At 42.0% G+C, this 13,223-nt stretch overlaps 1 protein-coding gene across 4 annotated transcripts in view; it reads left to right on the top strand.

Moving 5' to 3' along the window:
* Nucleotides 1-778: 778 nt before the first annotated feature.
* Nucleotides 779-13,223, top strand: part of SLC22A16 (solute carrier family 22 member 16) — a 34,353-nt gene continuing 21,908 nt past the window's right edge. For 2 of the 4 annotated variants that reach the window (XM_038131984.1, XM_038131982.1), the window contains exon 1: nt 788-1,248. In XM_038131984.1, coding sequence (XP_037987912.1) covers nt 1,199-1,248 — 50 coding nt within the window. In that variant the 5' untranslated portion in view covers nt 788-1,198. Of the gene's footprint in view, nt 1,249-13,223 lie in introns of all 4 variants that reach the window. The other 2 variants (XM_038131983.1, XR_005256327.1) reach the window with 2 other exon arrangements.

Genomic DNA, 13,223 nt, shown 5'->3' with positions numbered 1-13,223 from the left:
AATGAAGTATACAAGTAATAAGGTTGAATTTACTTGGGGTTTTTTTTTGCCTATTTTTTTTATTTGGTTTCGGTCTTCTGTGTTTTTTCAATAGAGCAACCCAGAAAGAGATCATGCAGTCTGCTGGAAAATGTGTCTTTCATCACAGAATCATAAAACAACTTAGGTTGGAAGGGGACTTTGGAGGGCATCTGGTCCACTGCCTTTCTCTGAGCAGGGAAAGCTTGCAACTTGTGTCTGTCTGAGAAGGGAAATTAAGTTCTCTGGGGAGGAAAAGCCTTAAATATGAAAGCTGCACCTGCAACAGTATTGGGAGTTTTTTTCCTTGCATTTTGCCTGATTATCAGAGCCCAGAGTGACTGGGCTGCTAAAGTGTGTCTGTCCCAACAAAACCCTCTGCTAAGCTAATTACAAAGGTCTTCTGTTGCAACTCACTTTGCTAATCCTCAAACAAATTCAAAGTGATTATCTTGGCCTACTACGGGCAAGGCAGAAAAGTAAGTCCAACTGTAATTGAGGCTTCATTACAAATTTGAGACCTAATGACAGTCAAGCAGATTTGGGATATGTTATATATTTTCCTTTTATTAAATGAGAATTCTATTTTGCATTGTGTGCTAAAACTTTGGGGGCAGAGGAGGGAGGTGATGTATCCAAACTGCAGTGCAGATTGTAAGGCTACTAAAAATTATTCAGATCTTGCCCCGTGAAATAAAAATGGTTTTACCCTCCTTTAATTCAAAACGTCCACGTGAAATACACTACAGCCTAAATATATTGGATTATTGGATTCTAACAGGAGGATGTAAGCACTTAACTGCCTCCTTTAATTTCGCTTTACATTAAAAAGCATGAGCGGGCTGAGGCGCTCGGGCAGTGCGGGAGGTTGAACCGCTCGCCCGGGAGCAGTGGCGACACGGGGGCTGCGACAGAGCCGCCGCCGAGGCAGCTGCCGGCTCCGGCTCCCGGGTCCCGTGCCGGCTCCGGCTCCCGGTTCCAGCGGGGAGCGGCGGCCGTTGGGCGCGCCCGTTATTCCCGCCCGCCATTCCCGCCCGCCCATTCTCCGCGCGGCGGGCGGGGCGCCGGGGCCGGGCGGGCGCCGGGGGCGGGCTGGGGACGGACGGGACGGGACGGGACGGGACGGTGCCTCTTCCCCGCGCCGCCGGGACAGCGACGCCGAGGCTCCCGGCTTGCAGCCATGGCTCTCAGCTCCGAGCGGCTCTTCGACTCCCTGGGACATTTCGGCAGGTACTGGGGGTGCCCCGCGCCCGCGGCTGTCACACCCGGACATCCCCGTGCGGGGACCGACGGCTGCCCGCGCTGGCCGGGTCACAGCTGCCCCGGGGGGGGACGGCACCGTGCGCCCGTGTGCTGCCGGCATCGCGCAGGCGGCGGGGCGCTCACTCCGACACAGCGACCCGTGCACGGGGACTGCCACACGCAGGCAGAAAATGACACACGGCGCCGCGCTGTGTGAGCTCCCGCGGAACTGACAGGCGCTGCTGCTCGTGTTTGCAGCACTCGACACCCCGTGCCCGGGCACTTCTCCACGCGTGTGCTCGCTCACGCCGTGCCGCACATCCCCGCGTGTGCCGCGCTCGCACCGCAGCGATCCCACATGGCCTCGCAGAGCTGCCGGCACCACGTGCGAGCAGCCACCCAGTCAGGGCCATGCCCTCCGAGACACTTCAAACTCACACATTTCTTGCACGTGTGAACACACACACACACACACAGACACAGACATACACACACACACATACAGAGCCCCAGGGTGCGGAACAGCCTGCGCACTGCAAGGGTGACAGAAGGGCACGAGCAGTGTGCAGGGGAGCACTGTGTGACACTCAGGCTGTTTCTGCTTAGGGGCACAGGGTTGTTGAGTGCAAGAGATGTTTTTTATTGAGGCTGGGTTTGTTGTCTGCGTTGCAGGCAATAGGAGTAAGTGCATATATCCTTATCAGCAAGGGTTTACCTGCGTGGTAAATTGATGTGTGCCTGGTGGCGAGTTTCCTTTGATGTGCCTTGTGGCTCTGGGGAGTGCGTGTGTACAGAGGCCTGGGTTTGTTGGATGGATACACAGACGTGGCATGTGTGTCTGTTTATGTTTCTGTAGCTCTGGGTGCAAGGCTGGTATCTGAGACTGCTTATAGTGGGTAATGGAGAAGAAATGTTAGGCAAGGAAATTAAGTTTTAGAGGATATGAATATTAAGGCTAATGGGTGCACATCCTCACAGTGAGCTCTCTCCTGCACATCCGTGATGTGCTGATCATCATGGGGTTTGCAGGCTCGCGCTCCTCGGAGCAGATGGCTGGAATAGACCCATGTGTCACAATTTGGCTAGGAGTTCAAGCCGTTGAATTGCAGTGTTGTGCTTTCTAACTCGGTGACCAGTGAGCCAGCCTAACCCACAATGTTGGTCTTCTCTCAGGGGCAGTCAGGAGCAGCATTTTTGACAAAGCCTGGGAGCTCCTTGTAATTGTTGAAGTGCCTGAACTGCAGCAGGGGAGGCTCTTAATATCATGTACCAGCAAGCAGTAGTGGTGGGTATCAATAGCCTCTTCAGGTGGTTCGGATGGAAGGACATTTTCTTGCTTAAGTGGCACCTGTGCTTAAATTAGATATTTGACTAGGTTGTGACTTACAGGCGTGTGTATCTGAACAAATCTCATTTGTTATCAATTCTGGGTCAGCAGCAAAAATACCTTGTTCTGTGTCAACTAGGAGAGAAATCCTAGCAATCAGTTGATTTTGCTGCTGCTGTTGTTTTTGTTTTGTGCTCTTTGTGGAAAGCAGGCACTTGGCACTGAATACTGAAGTAACACAAAAGTGGTTATTTTTAATTACTGGAATAGTTTTCCTACTTGAGAACATTTATCAATACATTGGATAAAGTTTTCAAAACTACTCCTTGCAATTAAAAGCAGACCGATTCTGCAGCAATAACCTGATATCTAGGGACCAGATTATTTGAGTTGCAGTTCAATAAGTTTAGGAGCTTTGAGATGAGATGCAGGCTACCAAAACTTGCATAGTCCTGTTAGACTTACGGCTGTTTGAGATTTCAAAGGCCACACTAGTGGTATAGTATAACAGTAAGTATAATATCAGCTTATGGTGGGTGGAGCTGTTAAAAAACTATATATTATAAAAAACTTTTTTTTTAATCCCTTGATAGTGCTAGATAAATGATCCTATTTCATATGAAAAAGTTGCTCATAGCTGTAACCATTGAGTTAGTTCTGTTCAGTTTGCAGCATCCTGGCACTGAGAGATAATCAGTGGTTCATTTCTTCAGCTCAAGCAATTCCCATAAGGCCCATATAACTTATGCACTATATATAGATTCTATAGATTTGACACAGTCAGATTCTGAGCAATCCAAGCATGACTGTTCGTATTTTGAGACTGTTTTGATTTTCTTAAAATCTGACAGATGCAGTAGAGAATGAGCAGCTGTTCATACATATATAAATACAGGGATTATGTACATGTAATATATAATATATAGCTATATAAAAGTTATTCATCTACAGATAATATATAAGTTATTAATATACAGATAATATATAAACCTTTGCCATTGATTAAGATTGGGAATTTTGCAGAATTGACATTCACATGGATTCTGGCAATATTTTGCTTTCTGTTTGGGCTCTCTTTCACAAGCCTCAGTGATGCCATTGTTCTTAATAGGGTCTTGAGACATGCATGAACAACCATAAAAATTTAATGTAGCCTATGCCATGAAAGGAAGACTTTATGCCCCTTTATGTTTGAATTTGGGCATGGGCAGCATCTGTGGCCTATAAATTCAAGAAGGTTGTTTTAAACATTGTTCTTGAGTCTGTGGAGCATGAGATCACTGGTCACTATTGCAGAGATTGGGTGACAGACAAATAGTGCTTGCCTGACTCAGATGGCATCATCACTAAAGGGTTGCCAAGCCTTAAAGGGTTGCCACTAAAGGGTTTCCAAGCCTCCCAATGTACCTGCAGTGAACTGCGCCCTGCTCCCATGCAGCAGATCCTGCCAGACTGCACCTATGGGCTCTCCCTCTGAACCCCCTGCCTCAGCCCCTCTCTCCATCCACTCCAAGTCCAAAAGCCCTCTCAGGGGCCCATCAGGTAAAGCCATGAGCAGTCAGACACTGGCAGGCCCCATGCTGGGATAGGGGAGACATGACCAGTGGGCATAAGGTTGGTAGCATAGTGGGTAGGGGAGCCTTAGGAGATGGCTCACTCTGCCTGCACGTCTGATTCCCAGGTAAACTAAAGGACTTTTAATAACTTCAGTGACTTTAATCTACCAGCAGGACCCAAACATACATGTGTGTTTCTCACTTGCTGGTGAGAAACAGGCTGTGTATTCTGTTGCTCTCATCTGCACCATGGCAGTGTGCTGAGTGGAGACATGATCTACTCAGGAATGACTGTCTAGAGGGAGCTCTGGGAGTGCCCCTTATGGTAAGCGTGGATGAGTGTAAGGATTTGATTTCCCAGCTGGAACGTCTGGTAGCTCTGAGATGCAGCTTACACGGTATGCAGCGTTTTCCTTGTGATTAACAGTTTTCAAATCTTGGCTTATACTTTAGCTAAAAGCAGGTGGTGAAAATTGTCGGGGAGAGGAAGATTGGGTGTCACTGACACTATTTCCACATTTTGTAATGAAGTATTTCCAGAATCTTTTAAAAGATTGCCTTTTCTTCTAAAATATTCTGTCTTTTACAAAGTTGAGTATGTTACCCAGATTTTCAAATGTTGGTTTTATAAAGAATACATTTTACTAGCAGCTAGACTATCTAATAAATTAAAAATTACTGCTGTTTATCTTTACTGAGATATTTATGTATTTATTCAGGTTTTGACATCTTTGCACTGTTCTCTTCTATGGACTTTTTGCCTGGTCAGTGGAGTTGCTACTCTTTGGACTTTAGAAGCAAGCAAACCCAAGACTAGCAATGGCTATTGTGAGGAGGAGGGAAGCAGGACAGGCTGCCTGTTTGGGCAGAACAGTCACCTGTTCCAGCCAAACATGGGATTTAGTAGACATTAATACACTTACCAACAGTTTCGACATCTCTTTATTACCCTGGCACTTTTCTAGTGTTTATAAATATATGAGAGAGTCTGCTTAGCTAAAAAACTTGCTGGACTTTTGTAGAAATTCTTTGTAGTGGACTTCTACTGACTGCTGCTCAGTGCCATGGTAGCAATATTTGAGTGGCCTGTGCTAACAACTGTTTCTCCTCTCCCTACTTTGCCGAGCTTTGGTTCACTCCTAAAGCTCTACACCAAACAGTCTGTCTTCTTTTCACGTCTTGGAACTTCTCCAGGCTCCTCTTTTCATGCTGTCGCCCTTATCCTCTCTCTTGTTTCACAGCTCATAGCTCTTGTGATCAGATTACATCTGCAAATTGTGCTGTGTACATTTTACTTCCAGAAACTCTTGGTTTATATCAATTAACAAGGAGTTCCGAGTACCTCATAGATCGTGCTCACTGCTTCTTTTCACAAAAAGAAAAAATTAACACTTTCAAGCAGTGATTTTTCACACTCATGTGTTTTACAGATACCTTGAAAGGTTCTTTCCCAGCAAAAGTATATTTTTCAAGTGGAGAAGTGTGCTTGTTAGATATGGAAAGAAATTTGTTTTCCTTTTTCAAGTTATTATGGAGAAGCAGGCCATTGTATTCATATTCAGCATTTGAACAGTCAAGTTTCAATTTAAAAAGTGGAAGCATTGCAAGAATTTTCTCAAATACTAATACATTTAGTTCTTTGTACATTCTACACAAAGTTAATATTTTTAAAAAATATAATGTGGATTTCTGCTTAACTTCTGAGTAGTTTGCTGAAGATGAACAAAGTGCCATGGTTTGGAGATTGTTTAAAAAAAAAATCTTCTTTCCCCCATACACTACCTTATACAGTGGAAAAGTTTATTGCAACATATCTGTCATTCTGTTTTCAAAATGTACCAGTGGACAGCTGTCAGACGGAAGAATCTCATATCTAAGTCCTCCTTTGGCTCCCAGTCAGGGGTGGTGTTTGACAGAAATGTTTGATAAGCATTCTTACAACTATGCTATATTCTAACATCTGAGTCAGCCTGTGCTCACTTCAGATGTTCATAGGATGAAACAGGGGGACTGGACAGCATTTCTTTTTTTTCCCCTTTTTTTTTTTTTTGTGTGTGTGGGGGAGATATTTTGCAAATAGTACTTAACCTTGTTGGTTGAAAGGCATCGTAACAGCTTTGGAGAACCGGGACAGCCCATGTGTTTTCAGAGAGCAAACTCTAGCAGCCCAAACAAAGGCCTTATTATCTATGCCTGACTAGGCAAAAGTGGAAATATTCTCAAGACTCAGAACCAAAGCTGGGTACTGGCAAGTGCACAAGGATAATGGTGGCAATGTACCAGCAGCATGGTCTGCAGGAGGTTCTAGCAGCATTTGCTGGGATCCAGGTCATGCTGGGGGCAGTCTAAAGCAAGATCTGCATAGACAAAAGGGTTCTAGCAGCATTTGCTGGGATCCAGGTCATGCTGGGGGCAGTCTAAAGCAAGATGTGCATAGACAGAAGTGTTCTGCCACACAACATGCTGGCATCCTCACCCTGGAGGTGCTTGCCTGTTTCTGGCTTGAAAAAGTAGATTATAGTAAGAGAAGCAGATTAAAAAGAAGATTGCCATAATAGAAAGATGACTGAATAAAAAAGTGGGATGAAATTGCACCTGTACTATCCATTTCTTCTCTAAGGCCAGAACCTGCAGTGTGAGCAACACTGAAACCTAAAGCTGGTAAATCCATTATGGTTTGTAAACCAGATGGCTGAGATTCACCTCTGAAATGTTGCCAACACCCCAGGGTGGCTTCTAAACCAAGTTGTAACATAGACATAGTTATGGCAGCATAAGGCAGTTATCACACATGTCAAGGAGCTGATGATCAACTCTTTAATCCTAAAATATTATGGTGTGAATGAATATGAAATATGTAGGGCACTGGACAGTGTGTTCCCTGTAATACAATGCCTAGGACAGGGATACCATTCCTATAAAAGCTGTGTCAGTAATTTTCTTATAATAGTAATGATTTTCAGCAATACTAAGATATCTCTACGTTTTTTATTAAAGGCCTTACTACTGGAAAGTTTGAATTTATTGCAGGAAGTAAAATCATGCAAGCAGAAAACACCTTTAAATTTAGGGAATTTTTGGAAGGCCCCAGGAACCTTTAGCACATTCTGTGACAATTTCTGTGCCACCATTTTGTTATACACAATAAGGACGGTACTGAGATACATACACTGCTGATGTTTTATTTAAGATAACTTGAGGTACAAAACTCTAGGAGCTGAGCAAGAACGTGAGATCCTCAACTTTTCAGAAATATGGAAAAAATAGCAAGCCAGAGAGGATACCAGCTGAGGTAGCTGTATCTTGGTTACAGTCGCAAGACTGGAAAAAGTGAGATGAAAAACTGTAGAAGACAGAGATTTACAAGTCCTAATAATGGTAGTTTGGCCATCAATGTACCATATTAAGGTACACATTATCAGATTAGCTAATCTATAGTAATATAGTACTATATTAAGGTACACATTAGCAGATTAGGTCATGCAGAACAAATGTTCTTTGAAAATCCCATGTGGTGAAAATCTGATTTGAGGAATCTAGAAGCAATATCCATTGGATCATACACTGAACCCTTTCCTCAGGAAAATGTTTTCCTCAAGAGATGAAGTTAGGTTTCCTCCTCCTATTATCTGGAGGCATTACCATTAGATAGCTGCATCAGAGATGCAGCTGCAGCAGCGGTGCTGAGGCAAGAATACAGGACAGATGGACAGATGGAAGGATAGATGGAAAAGGCCAATAAGGCAGGTAGAAGTAGAAAAGAAGTGCTGAAAAGGTGCTTCAAAGAACTGGGAATAATTTGCTGCTCCAAAAAGAGCAATCAGCACCACACTTTGGATGGAGTTCAGTGCCATTTAAATGTGTTCTATCCACGATGGCCTGAACTTTTCCAGCTGTATTGTGACTTCACTCTCCTCTCTTAGTTGTGAAAGAGATATGGAAGCATCTAAGTTCCTACCTGATACATCTGTAGAAGTCTGTTCTAGCTGTGTGGGGAATCAGCTCTCCAAATCGAAAGCTCCTGTGAGCGCAGGAGAGCTCACCTCGGTATCTTTACTGGCCTGTAGTGGAAACTTCAGACACCTGTTAAGTCACCTTGTCCAGAGGGAGAATTGGACCGTTAAGGGCATGACCCATCTGTCTTGTTTTCACTATGTGGTTTAGGACAAGGTAAATCCTGGTTTGTGTGTGGTTCCTCACCAAGTGGAAAAGGGATCTAGAGAAATAGTAGAGATGTATATGGATTGCATACGGTATACGTTGTATTGCATCTAAGTGAACTGTAAGCATGGTAGAATTATACTGATGATATCCCATTTCATTTAAATAATTTATATTTAGGGATCATATTCCAGAACAAATTGTTGTTTGATCTTTTTCCCTGTGTCTTTAGACCTGGTGTATGTCAGCAGAGCTGGAAACACCATGAGGTTGCTACAGCTCCACCCTTCTGAGAGAGACAATACATGTTAGTTCCAGGTTCAGAGAAACTGGAACCTCATCCATTTACACCTGTGTTTTAGGCTCCTCAGAGGACTGTCATCCTTTGTAGATCAGCGTAGCCAACCTTGGTTCTGTCTCACTTGCTGAGAATAGAGGGGGCAGTTAGTACAAAAGTAGATTTATGTAGAAGAATCCTGGTAGGTCTGAACAGAATTCAGCTTCTTTATTTTTGTGGAGAACGGGACCTCTAAAATGCTTGTAAATATGAATGTGCAGTTAGAATATAGGATTATTCCACATCATTCCCTTGGATGAGATACCATAGGGGAAAGACTCAAGGAAAGAACCTGACAGTACTGAGGAAGTAAAGAACGGGCTATGCAATTGCAGTTAAGAGGAACAGTTTGGAGAGAAGATGAGCCACAAACCTGCTAAAGAAGCTGAAAGTCCTCTTGCTATCCGTAGCCATCTTTTCTGTGGCTTTAGAAATAACTTGCCTTGGGGAAGATGTGCTGTCAGGGCTACTAACCTGGGCCCTCCCAAGAGCTCCTGAACTATTGGTGGGTCATCAGCGTAGAGTCCTGAAGAGAGAAGAAGAAAGGAGATACATTTTACTCCTCTTCCTTGTCCTAACTGGGTTTTAACAAAGCCTGTAGAAGACTTTGTTGAAGATTAAAGCTACTCTGTTACAGAGAGGGGGAAGAGCTGTCGGTGTGGAGTCTGTTTTATTTCTCATGCCGTACATAGCCCCTAAATACGGGTGTACTTAATTCCAGAAACTAAAGCATGCTTAGCAGAAGAAAATAATTTGACCATACCAGACTATGCATTAAATTGAATCTCTTTCTTCAAGCTGTAGAGATATAGAATTGGAAAGGTAGGATTCCATGTAAGTAGGATTGCAACTGGCAGTATTCTCTTCAACAGAAAAGAATCTGTGGCTGACACTGAGTTGATTTTTTTGAAGTGATACCTTGATTTCCATGTTGACCTTGTCCCAGATTTTAGAAGAGAGAGTTATCTGACACTTAATTCCCTTAATGTAACGTCTTGTTAAGTGGTATTTTTAAAATGAAATATTCAAAAAAGCTAATAAAGCAAAGGTATCTACTTCAGCTTTTCAGTTTTGCTTTTGACGAAGCATCACTATGGTGAATGTCAGAATTAACAGAGAACATTGCAAGAGTTGCAAATGGAGCCAGGGAGAGTAAAACGACACATTATCTAGTACTAACTGCTTTATGTAGCCCATAGAAATAGACTAAATTACCTTAACCATATTCAAGGCCATGAAAGTAAAACTATGGATAAAATTACTGCTTATATTAAAGAAGATTTACAGAATGGAGCAACTCAAAATTCCATGACATTCCTCTCAAGTATTTACAGAAATGATTTCAACATACTTTGATCCATGGAGCTAATATTCCATATTATTTCTAACTGAAAACTCAGAAGATGCTCGTAGGTACAGGAGCAGCTACAAACATTCCCTAGGGAAGTGATGTCCAGTGTTCTTAAATTAATTACACAGACTCCTCACTTGTTTTACATTTTTCCATGAGAACTTTCAAAAACCTGTTAGAATGAGTAACTTTACAATCATTTTCCAGGCAGGAAGGAATTAAATTTCAAATATAGAAATTTTAAACTTTGGGTAGCATGCTTAAAAATGTGTGGCAGGATGTGCAGAAAATTTATGTAGAATTTTTTCTGAAAATGAACTGTCTGTATCCAAATCTTCTTAGGTGTGGACTATAAATAGGAAAAAAACAACAACAAAAGAGTTCTTAAAAGGCATAATATAACTATGAGAATGGTAAGGCTTAATTACTTTCTGAATTAATCTTTAAAAAATAGATTGCTCATTGCTTCAGCATAGGCAGTTTTCACCACCCTGAAGTAGATATTCAATTCATGTGTTTGTACCACCAGCTGCAACAGATTCAAGGTTTTGCAGAAGAAATATGTATATAGAATAACAGAGGAATAAGAATGTAAATAAATATCACAACTGGTTAGTTTTATTTCAGGATTATAGACAGAAAAAAAGGTAAAATAAATATAAGCTAGTTTGAGCAAAGTTAGTCCATTGTGTCAGCAATATAACCAGCAGAAAACATCCTATTTCCTAAATGGGAAAGGAGGAATGAAATATAACTGTCTATACATGAAGTACTGCCTATGTCTATAGTTAGATGGAACCTCAAAAAAAACCACTGACATTCTATTAGACACTTTACAGATTATGATGTGAAATTATTTGCTTGTGTAAGCTGATGGAAACTGTACGGTGTGGAAGGGAATGAAATACCTAATTTGGATTTGTCCACGAAGAAGAGGCTGACCAAAAGAAAACAGTGTTACCAGAGAAACTGGAATTGAGTTTTCCCTGTGACAGTAATGCTAGTGATACATCATGCAGAGTACATGCTAATTTTCTAAATGGTAGATGTTTATAGAAATGCCATTCCTGGAATAGAAACTTCCAAGTATAGAGCCTGAAGTGTTACTACTGTTCAAGTGTAACCACTGTGCTGTGTGTAACACTAGTCCAAATTATTCCAAAACAAATCTAAATCACTTTAAAACTGCATGGTCATGCTCTTTCTTAATTAAATTACCTGGTATATGTCCTTAACCCATGTGTAGTAGAAAGAGCAAGTGGGTAGCTAGAATAAAAGAATACTGACTCCAGTGTTGGAATTGCTGTTGTCCCCAGTGATGTGCTCCCCCTTAATCAGAGGTTGCTTTCCCAGGAAAGTCGAGTGGAATGTTTATGGTACCTTGGTTGCTTGAGTGCCAATCCACAGCCTCTGTGTTTTCCCCAGTTTCACTGCCATTTGAATGAGAAGGCTGGGCACTGGGCTGGAGTGGCTGAGCCATGGCCACACCATCTTCCTGCCTGGCTGTCCCCTGGGGGGACAGGGGGGCAGAGGGGCAGCAAGAAACAGCGGGGCACCTTAGGCAGCAGCTCCCTTTTGGCTGTGCGTGGCTGTCCATAGGTGAACGCTGTGCTGCTCAACTGTTGAAACCCAGCAATATTTATTGTTTTATCACAGGTGATGACAAGAACCTTATGTGCCTGATTTAAATAGTCAAAAAGGAAGAACTGTAGAAACTGTTGTATTAAGTTTCAAAAAATATAAATATATTTAAATATGGCCCTTAATTCTGTAGCACTGTTTCTTTATTTTCATGCTGATGTGACTTCCTTCATCTAAGCTGTCATACTAAATGCAGAGTAGTGAGCAGCTAATCTATTTTTCTTCTTCACTCTGGTGAAGAAATGCTGGACTTGTCTTAATGAAAGGCAAATGTGCATAATTTTAATGGGATAGGAGTGAATTCTTCAGAGAATCAGTTTTAAATGTAAGGATGATTTGGTGCCTGATATTTGGTGATTGCACATTGACGCACGTATTCTTGTCAATGATAATATTTCATTCCTGAGGTCTTCCTATCTCCACAGTTTCCTTTATTCCTGCTTCATCTGTGCTGTTGATAGGTTTAAACTGGACCTCAAACACAGCATCTTCTGCCTCTGAAAACAAATTCTGGCAATAACCAGAATTTATTTCTGGGGAAACAGAATAATGTGGGCTGAGACCCTCAGCAGTTCAAACTGACCTTAGGAGGGAAGGAAGTTTATTCTTGACACCATTTAGTCAAATAAGGCTGGCATGTTGTGTATTTAAGGCTGCTTCCAAATCTGTATCTCTGCAACCATAGCAAAAATACTCTTGAGTCACATTCAGTTCCTTTCCTCTCAAAAGATAAATGTGGAAGTGCATCATCGCTTTTTGGTTTAGAGTGGAAAGAATGCTGAATGACTTTTCTCACATGAAAAAAAAAACAAACCAAAAACCAATCAACCCAGGATGGAATACAGAGGTTAAAGTGAGGAACACAAATTTCAGAAATAGTAAATATCTGGACATTTCTTTCCACTGAATCTGTCCTGTTGAGTGTACACTGCACAACAAAAATGTACTGTGTTTTCTGACTTAAGCAACTTACAAATGAGGTCGTTGACAAGACAAGCAGTAAAAGCAGTTCTTGTAAAGCCTGTGGCATAGTACAAACATTTTGCTAATCACAGAAGAGTTTTATGAGTCTATTCTACACCAAAATGATTTAAAATATTTATATTAGATTTTGATGAGTATCTGGTAATTTCCCCTCTTCTCTTTTTGATGGGCAGACAAGGAAATCAGAATCATATTTTATTTAACATAAAATTAGTGTCCAATGGCAAGTCTTGTCCCTGCTATACACTGCAATAACTGACAATGCTAAAAGTGTTCTGAGGCTGGGGATTTATTCTCAAACATATACGTGGCAGTGTGCACTTTAAGGATTTTTTGTGTGCGAGATGGATGACTTTCCAATAGACTGGTGTGGATAATTTGCATGGATGTAATATAAATTAGACTGAACAACTAGTCTAGCTTATTGGTTTTGGGTTTCATTTTTAAAAATTTAGTATCTGTTTTGACTTTTTTATTCAAGTCAGATCGGTTTGCCAGACAAAGTTCACAGATGGTCTCCAAAAAAATACCACCACAGCTGAGGCTAGAGTGCACTGTGTCTCAAGGGGGGAATAAACAGTGGCAAAAGAGAAGAGAGAAAATATC

This window comes from Motacilla alba, chromosome 3, assembly GCF_015832195.1.
Source record: "Motacilla alba alba isolate MOTALB_02 chromosome 3, Motacilla_alba_V1.0_pri, whole genome shotgun sequence".
Lineage (NCBI taxonomy): Eukaryota > Metazoa > Chordata > Aves > Passeriformes > Motacillidae > Motacilla > Motacilla alba.
This window is presented reverse-complemented; position numbering and strand designations above follow the sequence as displayed.